Consider the following 27,660-nt stretch of genomic DNA (forward strand, 5'->3'; position numbering starts at 1 on the left):
TCACCGCCCGCACACCACGCAACCTCACCCAGCCAGCGGCCACGTGCTCCTGCTCCACCAATGGTGGCCGCCCGGGCCGGGAGGCGGGTTGCTATGCAACCTCCGTTCAGCGAACACACTCGGCTCCGCTCCCCGAACACACTCCGTTAGCTTACACTGTCCGGGCCTACAGTGGCCCCCTGGCCTACAGTGTCCAGGCCTACAGTGTCCAGGCCTACAATACGGGACAAGGGCGGTCGCGTACGGGTCAAACCAATTTAGCACAAAATACGGGATGTTCCGTCTAATACGGGGACAGCTGGCAACCCTACCTACGGGCCTTAACCAACGTAAATACTTCCAGCTTCTCCTGGATAACATGACTAGTGAGATATAAATGGAACACCTTAGAACAGCATAATTAAAGAGGCAGGGGGGCCAGGCCATTCCTGCTTCACTGCCATGAATGTGGTTTGTTGGAGGGTTGCAACTGGGTTTTGGATGGTTGCTGACAAGTAGATTGAACTTTTTTCACATTGCGTGAAAGGTTGTATCCTTGTCATTTTCAACACTGAGAAATTAATGTACAAAACCAAAGTAAAAATTGGCAACGGTATGGGCCCTGGAAATCTTTGCATTACCCTGAGCCAACGAGGTTTGATGCCTGAGAACTTTAATGAATAAGTAATACGAGGCCCTGTTAAAAGTGAAAATTACATCTAACACAACACATCCATTTATAACCTGGGTGGGAGGAAAAATGGCAAGAAATCTGATTTTTTAAAATTCATTTAGCTTTTAATATACAAATTTCGTCTAAGTTGGACTAATACACAAAGACATTAACAGTTTACAAATAAAAGTAACAAAACACTAAGGTGCAGAAATAATTGTCATATACAAATTTTGTTTATACAGGATCTCATATTGACTCTTAACGTATTTAAAAAGTAATATCAAGGTTACAATCAAGATTTTGGCTAGTCCTACAGGCAAATCATTACATCACAGTGAAGTTGTGGTCAGAAAAAAACCTCTTGGTTTTTTGCCATCAGTATATTTTGTAAACTACAAGGTCTTGTATAAATGATATTCAGTTCACAAAGATGGACGAGCCATTCCAAAATACCAAACTAAATCCATGCTGGGGATAATGAGAAATAAATGAAGGTGACAAATATCTCAGCTGAAAATTACGCATTCTGTCCTTCATGCCTCAGTTTCTCATTTTATTTTACTTTTATGTTCCTTCCCCTGCCAAACGCAACCCTACTCTTTTATTGTTCTGGTAGGGGGGGGGGGGGGGGGGGGGGTGTCACAAGTTCACAAGTGATAGGTGCAGAATTAGACCATTCGGCCCATCAAGTCTACTCCGCCATTCAATCATGGCTAATCGATCTCTCTATCCTAACCCCATTCTCCTTCACTCTCCCCATAATCTCCGACACCCGACAATCAGGAATCTATCTACCTCTGCCGTAAAAATATCCACTGACTTGGCCTCCGCAGCCTTCTGTGGCAAAGAATTCCACAGATTCACCACCCTCTGACTAAAGGTTCTTCTGACCAAACCAATGGCAATATTGAAAACTCAAACTTTCAAACTGTTCAACTTTTCTTTTGTGTCAGCAGCTCTGTTCGCCGGGGAGAAATTGCTAAAGACCTGAGCGACCTTTGGAAAATGAGTCAAAAGTTGTGATGGTCTTAAACTAAAGGCTGCAGGTGCTAAGGTGTGGAGCAACAAACAATTGGCGAGAGGCATTCAGTGAGTCGACCAAACTGGGGGTCGTCTGGAGGGAAGGATTGTCAACGTTTTGAGTAGAAATCGTGCATCAGGACTAAGCCCAAGCCTCAGTGACCCCAACCCTAAATACATCGTCAATGCACTGAAATAGTCAAGACTGCCTCAAGACTCCTCAAACTGCGGAGCATCCTGGACAATACAGCTCACCCCCTCCATGATACACTGGACATCCTGAGGAGTGCCTTCAGCAAACAGACTGGTTCAACCAAGATGCAGCACAGAACGCCACAGGAGATCCTTCTTCCCTGTGGCTATCAAACTGTACAACTCCTCCCCTATCTGTTGTGGGGTAGACTGAGATTGGGACTGTCCCCCCCCCCCCACCCAATCTTTGCACATCCCCAATTCTTTCCACTCTTCACTTTCATGTCATGTTTCATGTATCTTGTTTTTATGACTGTTGGCAGATCAATTTTCCTCATGGGATAAAAATATAAGTTCTATCGAATCGTATCGTAAGACATTGTGCACCCAATTGCATTTGAATGCTGCATGTTTAGGCTACAGGGAGAGTTGATATTTTATAGGATTCCTGATGTGCACGTTTTAATTTGCACTGAGGTCACATTTAATGAATCTGAAGACCGGATTCAGAAGTTGAGAATGCAAAGCAACATACATTGTAAAAATGTTTCGCCAATTTGTATTCCCAGCACCGTTGGTATAAATTCATAAAATAATTCCCTTAAAGAAAAATTAAGCTCCTTGAGAACCAAGGTCATGAAGGATAGAAGTGTACAGCTTCGTCAGTCATCTTATGCCTTGATCAGACAGCTTATTAATGTACATAACATAAATCACACCTAAACAAATTTATAATAATTTATAAAAGCAAAACACAGCCATATATAAGTTCAGAATCGAGAATGAATATTTTACTGCAAATATTTGCTAGGGTTCTATTTTTGCCAATGAGAGTCATCCTATTTCTAAATTCACATCTTTTATAATCTCAAATTTATAGTTTTCAATTGACATTTCATATATAATAACTTTCATTACCAAAGACAAATAAATAGCAACCAGCCTGTGGCAGGGCTCTGTCTGGTTCGTGGGCAAAGTACTAAGTACTAAAAATAATTGTGCATGTCATTTGAAGAAAAATTGGCTCTTCTTTCAAATAAAAAATCTGAAAATAGTCGATTTGGTGAACCTGTCAAAAGATCGGTTGTGTAAAAATGCAAATGTATTTACAGCAGTGCGACAAGGTGGCACAGCGGCAGAGTTGCTGCCCCTACAGGGCCATAGACCCGGGTTCGATCCCGACAACGGATGCTGTCTGTACGGAGTTTGCACGTTCTCCCTGCGACTGCGTGGGTTTTCTCCAGGATCTCCAGTTTCCTCCCACACTCCGAACGTTTGTAGGCTAATTGGCTAGGCATGAATGTAAATTATCCCATGTGTGTGTAGGATGTTGTTAGTGTGCGGGGATCGCTGGTCGCCAGAGACCTGGTGGGCTGTTTCCCCGCTGTGTCTCTAAACTAAACAGGGGATGGATGGCCTGCGAATATGTGGAATGCACAGAGTCCACAGTGTACCAACTAATTGGAGTAGGAAGCAAGATTTTAAGAACACCAATGTGAGACACTAACATTATGACAGTTAGAGGCATGAGATCTATCACAGAGACATTGCAATAAAGCCAAAAAGATTTTTGCCAGAGATAGCAAGCAAAGAATGAATGAAATATATTTTTTAATGAGGTTCAAGCTTATGACTCCATGCCTTGATGTTGAGTAAATCCATGAAAGGGAAAGAATGTTTAAACCATTGGACCAGAAATTAACAATGGCCTGCTACTGAACTGACAGCATGGGAGACTGTGCAACCCTTTTAAAACATGGGTGGCCTGCTTTTACCTGCAGTAAATGCTAACAACAGCCAGAAAGGCAAGTCCACACTTCTTCAATGACCTTCAGTAGGCGGTTAAGTATGATTATTTCGCCCAAGATAGATGAGGTAAAAACAGTTGTGCATTCTGATTGAACTGAAAGAAATTTAGTAAATAGTTCTTTAAAAGGGTGTAAAGAATTTGAAATAAGACTTGTGCTCTTCTTTTAAGGCACAGCGACCCAAAAATGTCCCGAAAGCAATTCCCTTGGCCTCTGTACAAGAATCTGGGACAATATCCCTCCCACTTCCGTGACCCTTTTGCATTGAAGTGGAAGCTTGATTTGAAGCTGTGGAATACATATCTGTCTCCACAGCTGTCATAGAGTGATACAGTGTGGAAACAAGCCCACACCGGCCAACATGTCCCAGCTACACTAATCCCACCTGCCCAGGTTTGCTCCATATCCCTCCAAACCTGTCCTATCCATGTACCTGTCCAATTGCTTCTTAAACGTTGGGATAGTCCCTGCCTCAACTGCCTCCTCTGCCAGCTTGTTCCATTCGCCCACCACCCCTTGTGTGAAAAAGTCACCCCTCAGATTCCTGTTAAACCTTTTCCCCTTCACCTTCAACCTATGCTTAAGTTAATGCTTAAAAGGAAACCAGTAAAAGGAGGAAATGAATCTCAGTTTAACAGGCATACTTCCAGGTCCAATGCATTCTTCCAGGCACTGAAGGATATAGCACATTCCCTCAGTCTTTCAGTGGCATTTCTGGCCACTGTGGTATTTCTTCCTTCACCTTCATGCCCAGAGACAACTTTATTGCAGTTCATCCTAGCCCAGGAATGGGTCATGGCTCATAATTGATGCTTTTTTGCCCTGCTTGTGACTGCGGATATCCAGACCAGACCATCCCACACATCCCACGTGACTGACCACTCACTGAGGCTTTTCCCTGGTGGCATCTAGGCCATCCACTCATCAACTGACGCTGCCCTGGCCTGGATGTCTACCCTTGGCCTACAACTTTAGGTTGTGCACACCACACGCAAGAAGAAGAGGATGCTTATTGTTAACAGCTTTTAGAGCAGAAGTTTAAAAAAATGATTCATAGCAATTTTTTTTAAATCTAGGGTAGTAACATTCTGGTTACATATATATTATGTTACCAAATACATTTCTACTCTAAATTCACAGTCCATAACCGTACACTCAAATTGCTTAACTCATAAACTGGTTTCTGGTGGCATTGGCACAAATGGTTGTAGCAGAAGTCTTAAAACAATGGACATATTTTAGAAACCTGAATATTAAACAGATGTCGATGGTTCAAAAATGGACAGACTGACCTCAATTTTTGCTGAGCAAAGCAGAATCTCCCTCTGCAGTAGAAAGTCTTTTTCGGTTAGGTCATCAAAAAAAGATAACAATTTGACGTATTTCTATTCCTTTCTCATGGTGATGAGAGGATAAATCTTCACAATGAAGAACAAAGATGTATTTCAGGTGAAGCGAGACATGTGAAAGAAGTGGGAGATCAGCGGAGACTCGCTGTTAGTAATAGCACAGAGCAGAAGGGCTGGGTGGTTTGAAGGATGAGGCAAAGCAATGAACTAGCACATTAAATGGGTAATGCAAGGCACAATAATTCTATTAAACTTTTTGAGACATCAGATACATTGCTAGTTTCATGGAATGTTTTCTAACACTAAAATAGCTGCCATAATGTGAAAAATAAAACCATTTCAGATATGGCACGGTGGCGCAGCGGTAGAGTTGCTGCCTTACAGCGAATGCAGCGCCAGAGACCCGGGTTCCATCCCGACCACGGGTGCTGTCTGTACGGAGTTTGTACGTTCTCCCCGTGACCTGCGCGGGTTTTCTCCGCGATCTTCGCTTTCCTCCCACACTCCAAAGACGTACAGGTTTGTAGGTTAATTGGCTTGGTAAATGTAGAAAAATTGTCCCTAGTGTGTATAGGATAGTGTTAATGTGCGGGGATCGCTGGTCGGCGCGGACCCGGTGGGCCGAAAGGGCCTGTTTCCGCGCTGTATCTCTAAACTAAACTAAACTAAGCTGAAAGATATATTTGATCAACATAATTCAGATTCAGATTCATGATAACTAGGACAAGTGATTTGAAGCAATGCATGACTCCAGCAACTTTACACAAAATAGTTGACGCAAAAAGCTGGAATAACTCAACGGCGGGACAGGCAGCATCTCTGGAGAAAAGGAGTAGATGACGTTTCGGGTTGACACCCTTCTTCAAACCTTCTTCAGAAAGGTTTGTTACAACTTGGTCCAAGGATAATAAGTTATTTGTCCAAATAAGAACCAATCAGAAGATTGTGTTCTAAAGCAAAATCAGAGCACTGTAGACATTAGACATCTTGAAAGCAGTAAGTGATCAATCTGAAAAGTTAAATCTGTTTTTCTCTCTCTGAACACCCATTAGATTTTCCACCATTTTCAGTTTTCATTATTAATATGCGAAAAATTGAATGATATTAAAATAAACCGCTGCGAAAAATCTCAAAGACAACAATAAATCAGCCACAGTCGCCAAGCCCACAATGTGATGGTCACAAATGCTCATCAAATTAATACAACGTTTTCCAGAAGATGAACCCTATTTAAAATCTAGTACTTGAAATTCACATTTTTTTGTTTTTCATTATATTTATATTTCACCATTGAAATCAAATGGGACCTGCGACAAATAAATTTTAAATATGATCTTATTTCAAATTAAATTATACATAATTACATTTTAAACGTATAAAAGCACATCAACTATTTTACAAAAAAAATCTTAAATTCTTTTCCCAAAATTCCATGTCATCTTCTAATGTCAAAAATTACCTGTGTATCAAATTGTAGAAAAAGATGGGTAATATTTCAGAGGACATGTGGAGATGACACAAATGATAGCCACATTATCCCGACAGGAACCCATGAATGAACAAATGATTATGGGAACCAAACTGAATGGAAGATAAATGTGATTTTAGCTTTAAAGAACCAACAACATTTTTTACAAAAACCTGCAGAATTCTGGAGTCTTTTTGGACACCAGTTCCCTTCTCCTCACTTTGAACAACAATAGTGTACAATAAAAACTGTTGGCAAAAAGAGTAAAATAAAAACAGATGATAGGGTGTATACAATAAAAACAGGCAATAAGTGTGTTATGTTAAAACACGGAATGTGTGCAATAAAGAGACAATACGGTGTGTACAATAAAATGGTCGACCGCTGTCAAGAGCATAAGAACATAACTACATCAGCCAAAACATTATGACCTGATGAGCCAAAACATTACGACGAACCTGCCTAATATGCTGTTGTTCCTCCGTGTGCAGCCCCATACGCAGCAGGGTGCGATGCACTGTGTATTGTGACACATTCCTCCCGTGATCACCATTAACATTTTCTGTGACTTGTGCCACAGTCGACCTTCTGTCGGTTCGGACCAGACGGGATAGCCTTCGTTGCCCTCGCCCATCGATGAGCCTTGGGCGCCCAACACCCTGTCTGTCGCCGGTTTGTGGTTTGTCCCTCCTCGGACCACTGTCGGTAGGTACTCACCACTGCTGACCGGGAGCACCCCACAAGCCTTGCCGTTTCAGAGATGCTCTGACCCAGTCGTCTGCCCATAACAATTTGGCCCTTGTCAAAGTCGCTCAGGTCTTTACTCCTGCCCATTTCTCCTGCATCCAACACATCAACTTCAAGAACTGACTGTTCGCTTGCTGCCTAATATATCCCACCCCTTGACAGGTGCCATTGTAACAAGATAATCAATGTTATTCACTTTGCCTGTCAGTGGTCATAATGTTTTGGCTGATTGGTGTATATGTTCTCACATTCTTACTGAACCCATTCATTTACTATGAAGTTCTTTCCTCGAAGAGGACCATACATGAAATACTCATTGTGCTTACAATACAATCATAATTTGAAAGGGCAACCCAAAATGCCTCGTTTTTGTCATAAATATATATTTCCCTTTGTATTGTGGTTATGAAGTTGCCATATCTTGTCCAGAATTTATCTTGCCCACAATTATTTCAAGCGGACAAGGTATTCTTTAAGCAGAAAAAAACTTGTGGTGTCCGTGTATGTAAGAAACACTTGGCCGGTAGACGGTGGAAAAGTGGAGATGGTGAGGGGCCAATGGACACAAGTTAAGTATGATCAAATTTCACATACAACAATTACACTTCAACATAGAATTTTGCTGCTTAACCTTCCGCAAGTAATGTGTAGACCACCAACTCTGCATAGTTTTTTTTTTATGGAGTATAGGAATTCAGTAATAGTGGTCCTGGTCTGGAACGTAATGTTTAGGGAAATAAATATTAAAAATTGCAATTTTTTTTAATTTTTATGTTCCATTCTTCAGCTCCCATTCCTGTAAAAGAAAAAGAAAAAGTGATTAAAAAGCCATTGAAACATTTCTTTTAGACTACAGCCAAGCGATTCTTCAAAATCACAATTTTCTTTTAAAAAAAGGAAAATATCACGTTCTTGGCTTCTGAACCCACAGCTATTAATATTCGCTAGAAACTGATGTCCAAACCTATGTGCATGCATGTCTTCAACTTTCCTGGTCCTCTCTGTCAGATGCACATGGTAGCTCACAAACAATAGTTATCCTATGTTTAAAGAATTCATGCACAATCATCTTCTACTCCCAAGAACTGAAGTGAATGCAAGTTATCTTCACTCCTGAAGGTAGACACAAAATACTGGAGTAACTCAGAGGGACAGGCAGCATCTCTAGAGAGAAGGAATGGGTGACGTTTCATGTCGAGACTAGGGTTGCCAACTGTCCCGTATTAGCCGTGACATCCCGTATATTAGGCTAAGTTGGTTTGTCCCATACGGGACCGCCCTTGCCCCGTATTAGGCCCTGGGGGCGCTGTAGGCCCGGACACTGTAGGCCGGGACACTGTAGGCCCGGGCTCCGCCTAACAGAGGTTGCGTAGCAACCCGCCTCCCGGCCAAGGAAACTGATCAATGGTTCATTGCTAGCTGAGGGGAAGTTGATAAGGAGGCACATAAACAGAAAAATCAATCAGGAGGTCAGTGAAACTAGTCGGAGAACTAGGGTGGGGGAGAGACGAGTGAGAGGGAAAGCAAGGCTTACTTGAAGTTAGAGAAATCAATTTTCATACTGAAGGTAGAATCAAAACACTGGAGTAACTCAGCGGGACAGGCAGTGTCTCCGGAGAGAAGGAATGAGTGACGTTTCGGGTCTTGGGTTGTAAACTATCCTTCGCTCAGTCCGCCTTAAATAACCTGGTCTCCCGGTGGCTGAGCACTTCAACTCCCCCTCCCATTCCCAGTCTGACCTTTCTGTCAAGGGCCTCCTCCAGTGCCATTGGAGGAACAGCACCTCATATTTTGCTTGGGCAGCTTGCAGCCCAGCGGTATGAACATTGACTTCTCCAACTTTAGATAGTTCCTCTGTCCCTCTCTTCCCCTCCTCCTTCCCAGTTCTCCCTCTATCTTCCTGTCTCCACCTATATCCTTCCTTTGTCCCGCCCCCCCTGACATCAGTCTGAAGAAGTGGTCTCGACCCGAAACGTCACCCATTCCTTCTCTCCTGAGATGCTGCCTGACCTGCTGAGTTGCTCCAGCATTTTGTGAATAAATACCTTCGATTTGTACCAGCATCTGCAGTTATTTTCTTACAAGTAAAATATGAGGTGCTGTTCCTCCAATTTGCGTTTGGCCTCACTCTGACAATGGAGGAGGCCCAGGACAGTGTGGGAATGGGAGGGGGAGTTAAAGTGTCTGGAAATCGGGAGATGGCGTAGGCCCAGGTGGACTGAGCAAAGGTATTCAGTGAAACAATCGCCGAGTCTGCGCTTGGTCTTGCCGATATATAGGAGTCCTTATCTAGGAACAACGAATAAAGTAGAGGAGGCTGGAGAAGGTGCAAGTGAGCCTCTGCCTCACCTGAAAGGACTGTCGGGGTCCTTGGGCGGATTCGTGGGCGGAGGTACAAGGAAGCAAAAATTGATTTCGTCACAAGGCCACTCGGATGACAAAAATATATATTTTTCTTAAACAGTGAAGTACAAATTTTATTAAAGAAAAACGGAGCTAGTCCACCTTAAACCACTGGAATCTCAGGAGGCAAAGGAGTATCAATAGCTCACATATTTAGGGGGAAGATTTAATAGGAAGCTGAGGGGCAACTTTTTCCACACAGAAGTTGGTAGGTGTATGGAATGAGCTGCCACGGGAAGTAGTTGAGGCAGGTTCAATGACATAGAAACATAGCAAATAGGTGCAGGAGTAGGCCATTCGGCCCTTCGAGCCTGTACGCACCGCCATTCAATATGATCATGGCTGATCATCCAGCTCAGTAACCCGTACCTGCCTTCTCTCCATACCCCCTGATCCCTTTAGCCACAAGGGCCACATCTAACTCCCTCTTAAATATAGCCAATGAACTGGCCTCAACTACCTTCTGTGGCAGAGAATTCCACAGACTCACCACTCTCTGTGTGAAGAAATGGTTTCTTATCTCGGTCCTAAAAGACTTCCCCCTTATCCTTAAGCTGTGACCCCTGGTTCTGGACTTCCCCAACATCGGGAACAATCTTCCCGCATCTAGCCTCTCCAACCCCTTAAGAATTTTATATGTTTTTATAAGATCCCCGCTCAGTCTTCTAAATTCCAGCGAGTATAAGCCTAGTCTATCCAGTCTTTCTTCATATGAAAGTCCTGTCGTCCCAGGGATCAATCTGGTGAACCTTCTCTGTACTCCCTCTAAGGCTAGAATGTCTTTCCTCAGATTAGGAGACCAAAACTGTACACAATACTCCAGGTGCGGTCTCACCAAGGCCCTGTACAACTGCAGCAGAACCTCCCTGCTCCTATACTCAAATCCTCATGCTTTAGACAGATAAATGGATAGGACAGATTTAGAGGGATCTGGGCCTAGGTGGGCAATTGGGACTTGCTTCAATGGGGAATTTTGGTCGGCATGGATGAGATGGGCCAAAGAGCTTGTTTCCATGCTGTGTGATTCCACGACACAATACCCAGAGTGGGGAGGGTAGCTCAGTGCGTCCAGAAGCTGATGAATGAGACAGAGAATAGAAACATAAATCAAAGAGGAAATAATGTGAAGTTAACCTGATTTTATTTATGTGTTTCTCAAATAGCTGCTTTTAAAAGCAGTGTGATTTAGAGAACATTGGTTGCACTGTTCCTCAGTTAATTCCACTTTTAATCAAGTCAAACATGGAGAGGGTGCAGGGTCATTTTACGTGGGTGGGGGGGGGGGGGGGGGGTGGATGAGATTGATGGTTTTTCCATGTACAGAGACGTATAAAATTATAAAAGGACTGGACAAGCTAGATGCAGGAAAAATATTCCCAATGTTGGGGGAATCCAGAACCAGGGGCCGCAGTCTAAGAATAAAGGGGAGGCCATTTAAGACTGAGGTGAGAAGAAACGTTTTCACCCAGAGAGTTGTGAATTTGTGAAATTCTCTGCCACAGAGGGCAGTGGAAGCCAATTCACTGGATGAATTAAAAAAAGAGTTAGATAGAGCTCCAGGAGCTAGTGGAATCAAGGGATATGGGGAGAAGGCAGGCACGGGTTACTGATTGATGATCAGCCATGATCACGATGAATGGTGGTGTTGGCTCGAAGGGCCAAATGGCCTCCTCCTGCACCTATTTTCTAAGTTTCTATGTTTCGATCAAAGGTAGCATAGATTAGGGGAGCCAAATTGCCTCCTATATCACGAGAAAATCCGAAAGGTGAAAATGTTTCTACTGATGGAAGCGGTGGAAGCTTTACAATATCTTTGGGAAACGTTACCTAACATTCAGTGGTACAATTAATTATAATCTAGCACTCTGGGACCTACTTGAAACAAATAGTGAAAGGCTTGGATAGAGTGGATGTGGAGAGGATGTTTCCACTAGTGGGAGAGTCTAGGACCAGAGGTCATAGCCTCAGAATTTAATGGACGTTCCTTTAGGAAGGAGATGAGGAGGAATTTCTTTAGTCAGAGGGTGGTGAATCTGTGGAATTCCTTGCCAGAGAAGGCTGTGGAGGCCTTCAGTGGATATATTTAAGGCAGAGATAGATACATTCTTGATTAGTACGGGTGTCAGGGGTTATGAGGAGAAGGCAGGAGAATGGGGTTAGGAGGGAGAGATAGATCAGCCATGATTGGATAGAGAAAAAAACTGGTACAAATCGAAGGTTTCACAAAATGCTGGAATAACTCAGCAGGTCAGGCAGCATCTCCGGAGAGAGGGAATGGGTGACGTTTGGGGAACGTCGCCCATTCCTTCTCTCCAGAGATGCGGCCTGACCTACTGAGTTACTCCAGCATTTTGTGAAGCCATGATTGGATGGCGGAGTAGACTTGATGGGCCGAATGGCTAAATTATGCTCCTATCACTTATGACCTTGTGACTCTGCCGCGGGGAAGCTTTGTGCGCAACGGCGGTGCGTCCCGCTGATCCGGGTTACCTTGGCCTTCCTGCGGACATGTCCTCGACTTGGGGAAGAAACCATGGACGTTGGTCTTCTGCCAAGAATGGCTGCATTTACGGGCAGTGCCAACAGCTCGGTGTCACTCGTGTCACAGCTCGAGGCTGGAGAATTATCCAGTGTACGAGGCAAAACGACAGGAGACTGGAAAAACAACATTGCCAGATGATAAACATTTCAAATCTAGGACTCTCCTCACCCTGCTCCTATATACTAAACATCTATATACTAAAACTCTCGTTTGTTTGTTCCTGAACTACAGCCAAAACGGTACACGATTGCGCGACAATTTTAGGCCCACCTTACTCACCGTCGTCCCTTTGGTGCTAATGGAAGGAGATTTCATTGAAATCGGTGTTATAATTTTTAAGTTATTCACGTTTTAAAGTTTAACTCTATCTCCAAGGGAGGGAGGGAGGAGGGAGGATAATGTTTTTTTTTTAGATTTAGATTTAGAGATACAGCACAGAAACGGGCCCTTCGGCCCACCGGGTCCGCGCCGCCCAACGATCCCCGCACACTAACACTATCCTACACCCACTAGGGACAATTTTTACATTTGCCCAGCCAATTAACCTACATACCTGTACGTCTTTGGAGTGTGGGAGGAAACCGAAGATTTCGGAGAAAACCCACGCAGGTCACGGGGAGAACGTACAAACTCCGTACAGACGGTGCCCGTAGTCAGGATCGAACCTGAGTCTAAGGCGCTGCATTCGCTGTAAGGCAGCAACTCTACCGCTGCGCCACCGTGCCGCCCAGGAATGGTTGAGGGGAATGGAGTGGGGGGGAGCGGAAGTGGGGAGGGGAAGGGGAGGGGGGGTAGAGGAGGGGGGAGGAGAAGGTGCTGTACCAATGCAGGAGAGGTTTGGCCTAGTTTCTAGTCTAGTTTCACCTAAATGTATTACACCACACATTAAAAAAAACCTACGATCGTGATTGTGTGGGAACTTTGGAAAATGCAATATTTCTATTTCGGTTTTGCCTTAATATTTCCATTATCATGATTTTTTTTGTTTAAGCACCATGCGTACCCCGAAAAAAGACAGGGATCCATTCATAATTTTGTATTTTACATGCACAAAACAGAAGCCACCTTCCTGCGCGGTGGAAAAAAAACAGCATTGCCTTTATTTCTGGGCTGGTTAATAGAACATAGAACAGTGCAGACACAAAATGCTGGAGTAACTCAGCGGGACAGGCAGCATCTCTGGATAGAAGGAATAGACAATAGACAATAGACAATAGGTGCAGGAGTAGGCCATTCAGCCCTTCGAGCCAGCACCGCCATTCAATGTGATCATGGTTGATCACTCTCAATCAGTACCCCGTTCCTGCCTTCTCCCCATACCCTCTCACTCCGCTATCCTTAAGAGCTCTATCCAGCTCTCTCTTGAAAGCATCCAACGAACTGGCCTCCACTGCCTTCTGAGGCAGAGAATTCCACACCTTCACCACTCCCTGACTGAAAAAGTTCTTCCTCATCTCCGTTCTAAATGGCCTACCCCTTATTCTTAAACTGTGGCCCCTTGTTCTGGACTCCCCCAACATTGGGAACATGTTTCCTGCCTCTAATGTGTCCAATCCCCTAATTATCTTATATGTTTCAATAAGATCCCCCCTCATCCTTCTAAATTCCAGTGAATGGGTGACGTTTCGGGTCGAGACCCTTCTTTACACCCATTCCTTCTCTCCAGAGGTGCTGCCGTGGTCCCGCTGAGTTACTCCAGCATTTTGCGTCCGTCTTCGGTGTAAACCAGAGTCTGCAGTTCCTTCCGACATAGAACAGTGCAGCACAGAAACAGGCCATTCCGCTCACAATGTCTGAGCCAAACATCACGCCAAGTTAAACTCTGCCTGCAGAGTGATCTGTGTCCATCCATTCTCTACACACCCACGTGCCTATGCTAAAGCTTATCCTAAAACGCTCACCTCTGCGATCATGTTTAGAAGTCGCACTGTAACTAGGTGAGTGCTTTGCACACGCATGGCAGCATGGAAAATTGATTTGGATGTGCAATTGTGTAGGTTTTACTGATTCACGTGACTGAGAAGACGAGCGCCAGTTCCACAACTTTTGGATTAATGTGATGAGCACGCTCTCGATCAGGTCTTCTCTTCAATTGCAGTGGCTGACAATAAATATACCCTGAAGACAGACACAAAATGCTGCAGTAACTCAGCGGGACAGGCAGCATCTCTGGAGACGAGGAATGGGTGGCGTTTCGGGTCGAGACCCTTCTTCAGACTGAGAGTCGGGGAGAGGGAGTCCAGAGATATGGAAGGGTAAAGCGTGACCCATTCCATCTCTTCAGAGATGCTGCCTGTCCCACTGAGTTACTCCAGCATTTCGTGTCTAACTTCGGTGCAATCCAGCATCTGCAGTTCCTTCCTGCACAATAAATCCACACCAACGGACAATCTGGTTATGCCAGATTGCTCATCTCGACGTTGTAGCCGTTCTGAGTGTCATAAGCAACATCTCACTCTGTTTCTTGCAATCCTTTCCAACTCTTCCCAACCTTCAACCTACCCCCATCTCCAACAATACCAACCGACAATCCTTAAGGGTACTATGTCACTTTGTCTACACCCGGTGGCCACTTTTTTGTCTGTCTGTCTGTCTGTCTGTCCGTCCGTCCGTCCGTCCGTCCGTCCGTCCGTCCGTCCGTCCGTCCGTCCGTCTGTCTGTCTGTCTGTCTGTCTGTCTGTTTGTTTGTTTCAGACTGGGTCACCTGTTTGAGGTGCCAGCACTTCACTCAAGGTCTTACACTGAGGCTGACAGCCCAGAAGAGCATTTTGGCATTTAACTTCATCCGGCTTCCTTCCTATCATTTTATTCTCTCATCCCACCACTCACCGTTTCTCCCCTTTTCTTCAAATTCTCAGCGTCTAATGACGAGTCAGCCTCCTGAGACATTCATTCTTAATTTAGTGAAGTTGGTAGTCAGGACGTTTGGTGGGATTAAGGCAGACATAGTTCCCTAAATATGGCAATGCAGGTCGACAGGGTGATGATGAAGTGGCTTTTGGCAGGCTGGCCTTCATCGGACAAAGAAATGAATATAGATGGTGGTGTGGCGGTGCCCGGGGGCTAGGCCACTCCCTTGGTCATTCCCCTCGGCACTGAGTGGACAGGGGGGATTAGGTCACTCCCTGGGTCATTCCCCTCGGCACTGAGTGGACAGGGGGGATTAGGCCACTCCCTTGGTCATTCCCCTCGGCACTGAGTGGACAGGGGGGATTAGGCCACTCCCTTGGTCATTCCCCTCGGCACTGAGTGGACAGGGGGGATTAGGTCACTCCCTGGGTCATTCCTCTGGGGACAGAGTGGTCTGGTGCTACGGGGTTTGCTGGAAGGGGTTATTGTTTTGATTCGTGGGGATGACTGAGTGAGTATATGTTCGTTACGGCATTAAAGTTATTGTTACTTCTTACCTGGCGTCTGGCCTGATTCCTGTGGCGTCCAGACCCACTACAGTGGGACATTATGTTGTAGTTGTACAAGACATTGGGGAGGCTGCATTTAGAATATTGTGTTCTGTTTTGGACACACTGCTGTAGGAAAGATGCCATTAAGTTGGTTAAGGGCCTGTCCCACTTAGGCTATTTTAAGGCGACTGCCGGTGACTAGGCTGTCGCTGAACGTTTGCCGGGGTGTCGCGGGCATGATCGTGAGGAGTCTTCAATGAATCGTAGCGGATCTCGGCGCGTCGCGGAAAAATTTACCCGCTATAAATTTCTGGGCGCCAGCTGGCTTGTCGCCAGGTATCGTAGCTTATTGCGGGCGCTGTCTGTCGCACGCTGTCCCCAGGTTTGCTAGGTTGTCGCAGATGCATGTAGAAGCACGTAATATTAAATTAAGAAAAGGCATTTGAAGATACCAGAAGATAGTTTTGTTTAACCAATTTATTTACCGTCAGGACATTTGACAGGTGGATTGGAGGCAACAGTTTGACGGTCAGGTAAGCGAGGGAATTTTGCGATGTTTCCGAAGACGGTGTAATCTCTTAGCCAGGTGCTAGTTTCACAAAAAAAGTAACTTGCATCGACCTGACTCGGTATGGTCGTGGTCGTTGTCGTAGGGTAAAAGAAAATGTTGGCGATCTGCTACGACTTTGACAGTCGCCGGCAGTTGCCTTAAAGATCGCGTAACTTAAAGAAGCAAAAAAAGATTGATGTGGCACTAGCCGGGTATTGAGGACCTGAGCTATTTAGGCTCCTGGCTCCACTAAAATACAAATGGTAAAAACCTATCGCGGATGAATTTGAATAAACAGCAGTAGCTCCAATAAACACTGCAGGTTTAAACCAGCCAATATCACAGAAGGTTGCACACTTTCCCTGTCCTGTAGCAGAGCCAGCTGCAAGCACTGCAAGGCATCAACTCTACCGCTGCGCCACCGTGCTGCCCGTTGTCTTGATAAGGAGTCCCTGACCTAAAAGAAAAACTCTATTTCGCTATCCACGGATGCTGCCTGACCTGCTGAGTGTTCCCTACATCTTCGATTTTTATTTTGCCTGTGTCTAACTTGCAACATAGGGACAACCACAAACTGAAGAAGACCCTCTCATCCCGCCAACCTGCCCATGGGCTGTATCTTGTGTTTCATGACTGTTTGGCAGATCAATTTCCCTCCTGGGATAAACTAAGTGTTTATCGTGTCATATCGTATGATTTTTGTGCACCTCTTTAGTTTAGGTGGTTTAGAGATACAGCGCGGAAACAGGCCCTTTCGGCCCACCGGGTCCGCGCCGACCAGCGATCCCCGCACGCTAACACTATCCTACACCCACCAGGGACAATATTTACATTTACCCAGCCAATTAACCTACAAACCCGTACGTCTTTGGAGTGCGGGAGGAAACCGAAGATCTCGGAGAAAACCCACGCAGGTCAGGGGGAGAACGTACAAACTCCGTACAGACAGCACCCTTAGTCGAACCTGGGTCTCCGGCGCTACATTTGCTGTAAAGGCAGTAACTCTACCGCTGCGCCGCCGTGACTTGTCTTTACCTGTGGGCTAGAGGTTCTTGATGACTTTGGTTCTATTGTCAGGCCCAGTGAGGGACCTCCTGCAAGAGCTTTCTTCAGGCTCTCGTTCACCTCGGTCAACTCCAGTTCCAGGTTCACGCGCTCAGCCTCTTTCGCCTTGCATTCCTCCTCCAGTTTCTTTAGCTTTGTCTCCAGCGCAACCTGAGACTTCTTGCCTACATTTAAAACGAAAGACAGTGGCAAATAACATTGGGCACAGTGAACCTTGGAAATACGTCGAGTCTGTTTACAAGCCAAAGCATTGTTAAAATCACTCCAACAAACTTCTTGGTTTTGGAAGAACCAAGTTTAGTGATGGAGAAATAGGGGGGTATTCAGAGACGCAATAAACGGCCCTCCCACTTCTGAGGGAATGAATAAGTGTTGTCCTCAAATGTCCTTTCTAATCGTAGCAGATTGTAAAATTTTGGGGTGGTTGTTGTAAAACTTTGAGCTTCTTTTCCGGTATTTCAGGTGAAAGAACTCAGCAGAGGAAGATTAACATATCCCCTTCTTTATGATCCATAAGCTGAGTTAATGTAAGAAAGATGGGTTTGACTCAGTAAAAGGTATGAGAATAGGAAGAACCTTGTTGAACTTGTGGTTAGACAATAGACAATAGGTGCAGGAGGAGGCCATTCGGCCCTTCGAGCCAGCACCGCCATTCAATGTGATCATGGCTGATCATTCTCAATCAGTACCCCATTCCTGCCTTCTCCCCATACCCCCTGACTCCGCTATCCTTAAGAGCTCTATCTAGCTCTCTCTTGAATGCATTCAGAGAATTAGCCTCCACTGCCTTCTGAGGCAGAGAATTCCACAGATTCACAACTCTCTGACTGAAAAAGTTTTTCCTCATCTCTGTTCTAAATGGCCTACCCCTTATTCTTAAACTGTGGCCCCTTGTTCTGGACTCCCCCTACATTGGGAACATGTTTCCTGCCTCTAACGTGTCCAACCCCTTAATAATCTTATACGTTTCGATAAGATCTCCTCTCATCCTTCTAAATTCCAGTGTATACAAGCCTAGTCGCTCCAGTCTTTCAACATATGACAGTCCCGCCATTCCGGGAATTAACCTAGTGAACCTACGCTGCACGCCCTCAATAGCAGTGAAGGGGTAAATGGATTTAGCAGGCACGTTTCAGAAACCGACTGAAGGGTCAAGTTGGGGTGTGAAAATTAGAGTTGGGGAACCAAAATTGAAGTGGGAAATTCAAAAGGTAAAGAAGTCATGTGGGCAGGAGTAGGGTTGTACCAGCATCTCCAGTTATTTTCTTAGTAATTTTTGCCCGTCATTTAGCGATGTTATATGGATCTTAAACATTTTAGTATGTTGATGTTTATTTTTGTTTGTTTATGAAAAGTTTGTGTTTGTGTCCTTATGAGGTCTCTTGAACAAGCCGTTCGATGTCAGTGTAAGAAAATAACTGCAGATGCTGGTACAAATCGAAGGTATTTATTCACAAAATGCTGGAGTAACTCAGCAGGTCAGGCAGCATCTCAGGAGAGAAGGAACGGGCGACGTTTCGGGTCGAGACCCTTCTTCAGACTGATGTCGAAGAGAGGAGGAGAACTTCTTCAAAGTGGACATACCTTGAGGAGAAATCGCAGTGGAGCAACAACTAGTATAAGAAAATAACTGCAGATGCTGGTACAAATCGAAGGTATTTATTCACAAAATGCTGGAGTAACTCAGCGGGTCAGGCAGCATCTCAGGAGAGAAGGAACGGGCGATGTTTCGGGTCGAGACCCTTCTTCAGTTCGATGTCAGTTATTTTTTTGGCGTTGTTATTAAAGTTGAGAAAAACGTAAGTTTTGCTTAAACCAGTTATCAGAAAAATATATTATGTTTGCCTTGTGAACTTTAAGTTTATGGAAGAGAAAGAAAGAGATTAATAAAGATATACAATAATTTTTATGTTAGGGGTTCCCTGAGGCATGAAAATTATTTCAGGGGTTCCGCCAGGGTCAAAAAAAGCATGAGATAAGCTGCTCTAGATTATCGTCTACCGAGGAGGGAGGAGGAAGGGGGAGGAGGGAGGGGAGGGGGGTAGGGAGGGGGGAGGAGAGAGGGGAAGGGGGAGAAGGAGGGAGGGGGAGAGGGGAAGGGGAGAGGAGAGGGTGCTGCACCAATGCAGGAGAGGTTTGGGCCTAACGGGCCCACTTGGTCTAGTTTTATTATAGCCGTCTGTCTTCATCTGGATGTGTGGAAAGTGATTGATGTTTTCTGGGACAGCAATGTGAACCTTTATTGTTGAAGGCTTGTGTTATACATGGGGCCAGGTTGGTAGATCACCTTTGCTTTACAAATGTTTTGAGATGTCCTCTTCATCTCTTGGGTGAATGAGTTCGCTGCGGAATAGAGGCCTATCTGCATCCTTGTCCATCCAAAAGCATGATGAACATGAGTTGCCCCATTGAACAACTGCAGAAGAACCAACAGGGGGCGACACCAACACGGTCGGTTTTTGGAAGGGTCCTTGGAAAGAAGCTGGATTAACTCCGCTATCCTTAAGAGCTCTATCTAGCTCTCTCTTGAATGCATTCAGAGAATTAGCCTCCACTGCCTTCTGAGGCAGAGAATTCCACAGATTCACAACTCTTTGACTGAAAAAGTTTTTCCTCATCTCTGTTCTAAATGGCCTACCCCTTATTCTTAAACTGTGGCCCCTTGTTCTGGACTCCCCCTACATTGGGAACATGTTTCCTGCCTCTAACGTGTCCAACCCCTTAATAATCTTATACGTTTCGATAAGATCTCCTCTCATCCTTCTAAATTCCAGTGTATACAAGCCTAGTCGCTCCAGTCTTTCAACATATGACAGTCCCGCCATTCCGGGAATTAACCTAGTGAACCTACGCTGCACGCCCTCAATAGCAGTGAAGGGGTAAATGGATTTAGCAGGCACGTTTCAGAAACCGACTGAAGGGTCAAGTTGGGGTGTGAAAATTAGAGTTGGGGAACCAAAATTGAAGTGGGAAATTCAAAAGGTAAAGAAGTCATGTGGGCAGGAGTAGGGTTGTACCAGCATCTCCAGTTATTTTCTTAGTAATTTTTGCCCGTCATTTAGCGATGTTATATGGATCTTAAACATTTTAGTATGTTGATGTTTATTTTTGTTTGTTTATGAAAAGTTTGTGTTTGTATCCTTATGAGGTCTCTTGAACAAGCAGTTCGATGTCAGTGTAAGAAAATAACTGCAGATGCTGGTACAAATCGAAGGTATTTATTCACAAAATGCTGGATAACTCAGCAGGTCATGCAGCATCTCAGGAGAGAAGGAACGGGCGACGTTTCGGGTCGAGACCCTTCTTCAGACTGATGTCGAAGAGAGGAGGAGAACTTCTTCAAAGTGGACATACCTTGAGGAGAAATCGCAGTGGAGCAACAACTAGTATAAGAAAATAACTGCAGATGCTGGTACAAATCGAAGGTATTTATTCACAAAATGCTGGAGTAACTCAGCGGGTCAGGCAGCATCTCAGGAGAGAAGGAACGGGCGATGTTTCGGGTCGAGACCCTTCTTCAGTTCGATGTCAGTTATTTTTTTGGCGTTGTTATTAAAGTTGAGAAAAACGTAAATTTTGCTTAAACCAGTTATCAGAAAAATATATTATGTTTGCCTTGTGAACTTTAAGTTTATGGAAGAGAAAGAAAGAGATTAATAAAGATATACAATAATTTTTATGTTAGGGGTTCCCTGAGGCATGAAAATTATTTCAGGGGTTCCGCCAGGGTCAAAAAAAGCATGAGATAAGCTGCTCTAGATTATCGTCTACCGAGGAGGGAGGAGGAAGGGGGAGGAGGGAGGGGAGGGGGGTAGGGAGGGGGGAGGAGGGAGGGGAAGGGGGAGAAGGAGGGAGGGGGAGAGGGGAAGGGGAGAGGAGAGGGTGCTGCACCAATGCAGGAGAGGTTTGGGCCTAACGGGCCCACTTGGTCTAGTTTTATTATAGCCGTCTGTCTTCATCTGGATGTGTGGAAAGTGATTGATGTTTTCTGGGACAGCAATGTGAACCTTTATTGTTGAAGGCTTGTGTTATACATGGGGCCAGGTTGGTAGATCACCTTTGCTTTACAAATGTTTTGAGATGTCCTCTTCATCTCTTGGGTGAATGAGTTCGCTGCGGAATAGAGGCCTATCTGCATCCTTGTCCATCCAAAAGCATGATGAACATGAGTTGCCCCATTGAACAACTGCAGAAGAACCAACAGGGGGCGACACCAACACGGTCGGTTTTTGGAAGGGTCCTTGGAAAGAAGCTGGATTAACTCCGCTATCCTTAAGAGCTCTATCTAGCTCTCTCTTGAATGCATTCAGAGAATTGGCCTCCACTGCCTTCTGAGGCAGAGAATTCCACAAATTCACAACTCTCTGACTGAAAAAGTTTTTCCTCATCTCTGTTCTAAATGGCCTACCCTTTATTCTTAAACTGTGGCCCCTGGTTCTGGACTCCCCCAACATTGGGAACATGTTTCCTGCCTCTAATGTGTCCAACCCCTTAATAATCTTATACATTTCGATACATTCTCTGCCACAGAAGGCAGTGGAGGCCAATTTACTGGATGAATTTAAAAGAGAGTTAGATAGTGCTCTGGGGGCTAGCGGAATCAAGGGATATGGGGAGAAGGCAGGCACGGGTTACTGATTGTGGATGATCAGCCATGATCACAATGAATGGCAGTGCTGGCTCGAAGGGCCGAATGGCCTCCTCCTGCAGTTATTTTCTATGTTTTTATGTTTCTATTGTGCAAGATAAATTCATACATATCCCAGATGTTACTGGTGGTTCACAGCTGAAAACCACTGCTGGGTGATATGGAGCTTATCTGACCTACATGAAACACAATTGAGATTTACTAAGCTGCATTCTTAAGCAGCATCTCGGTGTTTGTTCATCGACTCAGCTAAACCAGCCCAAAGATTAGAGGGAGAATGTAAAATAAATTGCCTCTTCAGCTTCACTCAATTTCAATGGCATTGTCGTGGTCATTGTCGTGGTCATTGTCGTGGTCATTGTCGTGGTCATTGTCGTGGTCATTGTCGTGGTCATTGTCGTAGGGTAAAAGAAAATTTCGGCGATCTGCTACGACTTTGACAATCGCCGGCAGTCGCCTTAAAAATCGCGTAACTGGGACAGGCCCTTAAGAGAGAAAGGATTAGAACGTAAGGTTTGATACCTGCACAAGCATCAATGGCTGTCCTCAGATCCCTCCTGTCTTTTCTCAGTTGTGCTAGACGGGTGCGTAACATCTCTTTCTGCCTTTTCAGATCCTCCTCCTTCGACTGCAATCTTTTTGCGTCAGCCTCCACCCGATGTTTACCATATTTGTACTGGTCAGTATCTGCAAATCAATGGCACATCCTTTTAATGTCTTTATACTGCAGGAGTGGTGTCAAAAATATCCTATCAATTGACACCAATTCCAATAATTCCAAGCGTTCCCAGATTGAAATTACTGATCAAAGCGGGTGTAAATACAAAACCACCGACCTACATGACATTTACCATGTTCTCTGAAAAGAAGCTTTACAATTTATTGTCAACCAGAACTCACTGTGGTGGCAATTCGAAAAGGTGATCGTACGGTAAACGAATTCGTAAAGTTGACAACATCGTCAGTTTCTTGCTGGATTAAGTATGATATGATACGATAAAATCTAAAACACTTACTCGAGGCAGCACGCTTAACACTTGCACTAGGATATAGTTTCTTTGCTTGACTGCTTCCAATCTTTGGTTTTGCTGTTATACCGTTCACAATAGTTGCCATTTTCTTCCCCTTCGCCTGGCACGAGTGAGAGGAAAAACAGACATTAGTAAATATTTGATGAAACTCCATACGACTTTTGATGACATAAGGAACCGCGGGTGCTGGAATCTTGGGCAAAAACCCAAAGTGCTGGAGTAATTCAGCGGATCAAGCAGCATCCGTGGAGAGAATAGATAGATAGGGCGGCACGGTAGCGCAGCGGTAGAGTTGCTGCTTTACAGCGAATGCAGCGCCGGAGACACAGGTTCGATCCTGACTACGGGTGCTGCACTGTAAGGAGTTTGTACGTTCTCCCCGTGACCTGCGTGGGTTTTCTCCGAGATCTTCGGTTTCCTCCCACACTCCAAAGACGTACAGGTATGTAGGTTAATTGGCTGGGTAAATGTAAAAATTGTCCCTAGTGGGTGTAGGATAGTGTTAATGTACGGGGATCACTGGGCGGCACGGACTTGGAGGGCCGAAAAGGCCTGTTTCCGGCTGTAGATATATGATATGATATGATATGATATGATCCTTCTGCTGTTGTGCAGGGCCCTAGTGAGACCGCACCTGGAGTACTGTGTGCAGTTGTACAGGGCCCTAGTGAGACCGCACCTGGAGTACTGTGTGCAGTTGTACAGGGCCCTAGTGAGACCGCACCTGGAGTACTGTGTGCAGTTGTACAGGACCCTAGTGAGACCGCACCTGGAGTACTGTGTGCAGTTTTGGTCTCCAAATTTGAGGAAGGATATTCTTGCTATTGAGGGCGTGCAGCGTAGGTTTACTAGGTTAATTCCCGGAATGGCGGGACTGTAATATGTTGAAAGACTGGAGCGACTAGGCTTGTATACACTGGAATTTAGAAGGATGAGAGGGGATCTTATCGAAACGTATAAGATTATTAAGGGGTTGGACACGTTAGAGGCAGGAAACATGTTCCCAATTTGGGGGAGGGGAGAGGGGGGAGGGTGAGGGGGGAGAGGGGAGGGGAGGGGGAAGGAGTGGAGGGAGGGGAGGGAGGGAGGGAGGGGGTGGGGGGAGAGGGGAGGGGGAGAGAGAGGAGGGGGGGAGGAGGGAGGGGAGGGGGGAGGGAGGGGGAGGGGGAGGGGAGGGGGAGAGCGGAGGGGGGAGTGGGGAGGGGGGAGTGGGGCGGGGGAGGGGAGAGGGGGAGAGGGGGGAGAGAGGAGGAGGGGAGAGAGGAGGGGGTAGGGGGGGAGTGGGGAGGGGTGAGGGGGGAGAGGGAAGGGGGAGGGGAGAGGGGAGGAGAGGGAAAGGGGGGAGGGGAGGAGAGGGTGCTGCACCAACGCAGGAGAAGTTTGGGCCCAACGGGTCCACTTGGTCTAGTCTTCTCCAAAATACACCCTCATCTTTTAATACAGAATACATAGAACAATCAGCTACCCCAATGCCTATGTAAAAGAAAAGTTTGTGATCAATGCTCTGCACAGAAGAAGGACCAGGGTTTGTTTTTAAAATGTGTGGACATAAAGCCATTCATACAATTTGTGGATTACAGAGGTACCTGTGAGGTGGTCTTGACTGTTCCCTTTTCCGCAGCAGAGGTGTTAGTTTTGTTAGTCACAGACCGCGTGGAAGTCAGAGGTGAAGAGGCAAGAGGTTTGTTATTTTTAGAGGACAGCTTCTCGGTGGAAAGCTTATTCGGCACCCCGGCTGTTTGAGATTTGCGGCCGATCGGTTTCGGTGGCGGAAGGTTGTCGTACGTGTCAGTGGGGGGGGGTGCACTGTAAACCTCCTCGTAGCAGGGGGCGCTGGTGTTAGTATGAAAGCTGAAAACCTCCTGTTCCTGCAGTGCAAGATGGAGCAAGCTTCAGACGTTAGCGGAAGAAACAAGCAGGCCGACAAACAGGCAAAACACGCACCGGAAACACAGAAAAATGCCAAAAGGGCGAGGCTCATATCCCTTATGTATCCATCGGCAGAATTTATTCTTCAGTGCATAAATCATGATGAGAAACAGCGTCATTTACTAACATAAAATTTGGACATCATTTCACCTACGCAATCAGCGTTGACATTAAGACCAACGATAAGGACAATTTGTCACAGTGGAAAGTATTCGCTGGTACTTAGAGGGATGAGAGGGGTTCTTGTAGAAACGCATAAAATTATAAAAGGACTGGACAAGCTAGATGCAGGAAAAATGTTCCCAATGTTAGGGGAAGTCCAGAACCAGGGGCCACACAGTCTAAGAATAAAGGGGAGGCCATTTAAAACTGAGATGAGGAAAAACTTTTTCAGTCAGAGAGTTGTGAATCTGTGGAATTCTCTGCCTCAGAAGGCAGTGGAGGCCAATTCTCTGAATGCATTCAAGAGAGAGCTAGATAGAGCTCTTAAGGATAGCGGAGTCAGGGGGTATGGGGAGAAAGCAGGAACGGGGTACTGATTGAGAATGATCAGCCATGATCACATTGAATGGCGGTGCTGGCTCAAAGGGCCAAATGGCCTCCTCCTGCACCTATTGTCTATTGTCTATTGAAAGTCTTCACTGGAACTTAGAAGGATTAGAGGGGATCTTGTAGAAACGTATAAAATTATAAAAGGACTGGACAAGCTAGATGCAGGAAAAATATTCCCAATGTTAGGGGGAGTCCAGAACCAGGAGCCACACAGTCTAAGAATAAAGGGGAGGCCATTTAAAACTGAGGTGAGAAAAAACTTTTTCACCCAGAGAGTTGTGAATTTGTGGAATTCTCTGCCACAGAGGGCGGTGGAGGCCAATTCACTGGATGAATTTAAAAGAGAGTTAGATGAAGCTCTAGGGGCTAGCGGAATCGAGGGATACGGGGAGAAGGCAGGCACGGGTTACTGATTGTGGATGATCAGCCATGATCACAATGAATGGCGGTGCTGGATCAAAGGACCAAATGGCCTCCTCCTGCATTTACCTTCTATCTATTCTATGAATCTAAAATAGTGCTGATAGTGTGAGATAGTGTTCAAAATTAGAACCATCAAATTCAAAAGTCGGCTTGCGTGCATTTTAATGCACATGTTTGGTCTGTCGAGATCGTTTACTGGGTAGCGATGTGAGTTCACGACAGGAATGTTCAAAGGACCATTTACTTCCCCCAACACCCCATCACCCACTCGTATAATAGACACAGAATACAATGCAGAACCTCCACACGAAATACACCCACATTTTTAAACATGCAATCAGAGTCCAATGTTGAATGTTACCGCAATAGTTCTGTGAATTGCCACGGTGTACATCGCAACGTTATACGAATTAAACAGAATAACTACATAATTCAATTGCATAGTCAAAATCATCTAAATTTTCATTATTTTGCCAATCTTGTCAGGGCTTAGTCACAACATAATGATCGACTTCCCAACCTCAGCGCATTACGATATTTAACCAGCTATTCAGAACGTATAACATTATTAAGGGGTTGGACACGTTAGAGGCAGGAAACATGTTCCCAATATTGGGGGAGTCCAGAACAAGGGCCCACAGTTTAAGAATAAGGGGTAGGCCATTTAGAACTGAGATGAGAAAAAAACTTTTTCAGTCAGAGAGTTGTGAATCTGTGGAATTCTCTGCCTCAGAAGGCAGTGGGGGCCAATTCTCTGAATGCATTCAAGAGAAAGCTAGATAGGGCTCTTAAGGATAGCAGAGTCAAGGGGTATGGGGAGAAGGTAGGAACGGGGTACTGATTGAGAATGATCAGCCATGATCACATTGAATGGCGGTGCTGGCTCGAAGGGCCGAATGGCCTTCTCCTGCACCTACTGTCTATTGTCTATTGGATAATTAGCATCTAAGTGGAATTTATGTTTTGCTCTCTTAGTTTTCAGACTGTTTGAGCTTCTTGAGAAAGAGTCTTATCATCCAAGCCAAACTGGTTTCTATTTGGTTGAAATTAAGTCATGAATTATCCATTTATCATCAGATGTTTACGGATATGTTCCTCAAAATAGAAAGTAAATTTCAGTGGGTATTTGGTTGTGTGAAGGAGCTACCCAGAGGCTGGCAGGGTCCAGAACTCAATGCCAGTAAGAACAAATAAGCAGAATGGGCGGTCACGGTGGCCCAGCGGTAGAGTTGCTACCCTGCAGCGAATGCAGTGCCTGAGACCCAGGTTTGATCCCAACTACGGGTGCTGTCTGCACGGAGTTTGTACGTTCTCCCCGTGACCTGCGTGGGTTTTCTCCGAGATCTTCGGTTTCCTCCCACACTCCAAAGACATACAGGTTTGTAGGTAAATTGGCTTGGTAAATGTAAAAATTGTCCCCAGTGGGTGTAGGATAGTGTTAATGTGTGGGGATCGCTGGTCGGCGCGGACTCGGTGGGCCTATGGGGCCTGTTTCTGCGCTGTATCTCAAAAACTATAAACTAAAAAAACAGAAGCCTCAGATCGTTGAGTACATGTAGAACTGCCACCTGCAGAGTTACAGAGTCCAGGGAGGAAGGTGTTATTAGGTTTGGTTTAACCTTTAGAGATACAGTGTGGAAACGGGCCCTTCGGCCCACCGAGTCCGAGCCTGTACCGCCAGTTCTACCCTACACACTGGGGACAATTTACAGAAGCCAATTAACCTACAAACCTGCAAATGTTTGGAATGTGGGGGGAAACCGGAGCACCCGGAGAAAACCCACGTTGGTAACAGGAGAAACGCCAAACTCCGCTGTCGGGATCGAACCCGGGTCTCTGGTGCTGTAAGGCAGTAACTATCGCTGCCACCCACACTC

At 45.4% G+C, this 27,660-nt stretch overlaps 1 protein-coding gene across 1 annotated transcript in view; it reads right to left on the reverse strand.

Moving 5' to 3' along the window:
* Window positions 1-797: 797 nt before the first annotated feature.
* The window catches only part of afap1 (actin filament associated protein 1), a 179,817-nt gene continuing 152,954 nt past the window's right edge, over window positions 798-27,660 (reverse strand). Inside the window, exons 13-19 of the mRNA XM_078399527.1 lie at window positions 24,466-24,747; window positions 22,865-22,979; window positions 22,371-22,535; window positions 17,171-17,364; window positions 15,592-15,711; window positions 12,133-12,297; window positions 798-8,035 (exon numbers count right to left, since the gene is read on the reverse strand). Coding sequence (XP_078255653.1) covers window positions 8,009-8,035; window positions 12,133-12,297; window positions 15,592-15,711; window positions 17,171-17,364; window positions 22,371-22,535; window positions 22,865-22,979; window positions 24,466-24,747 — 1,068 coding nt within the window. The 3' untranslated portion in view covers window positions 798-8,008. The remainder of the gene's footprint in view (window positions 8,036-12,132; window positions 12,298-15,591; window positions 15,712-17,170; window positions 17,365-22,370; window positions 22,536-22,864; window positions 22,980-24,465; window positions 24,748-27,660) is intronic.

The sequence above is a fragment of the Rhinoraja longicauda genome, chromosome 1 (assembly GCF_053455715.1).
Source record: "Rhinoraja longicauda isolate Sanriku21f chromosome 1, sRhiLon1.1, whole genome shotgun sequence".
Taxonomy (NCBI): Eukaryota; Metazoa; Chordata; class Chondrichthyes; order Rajiformes; family Arhynchobatidae; genus Rhinoraja; species Rhinoraja longicauda.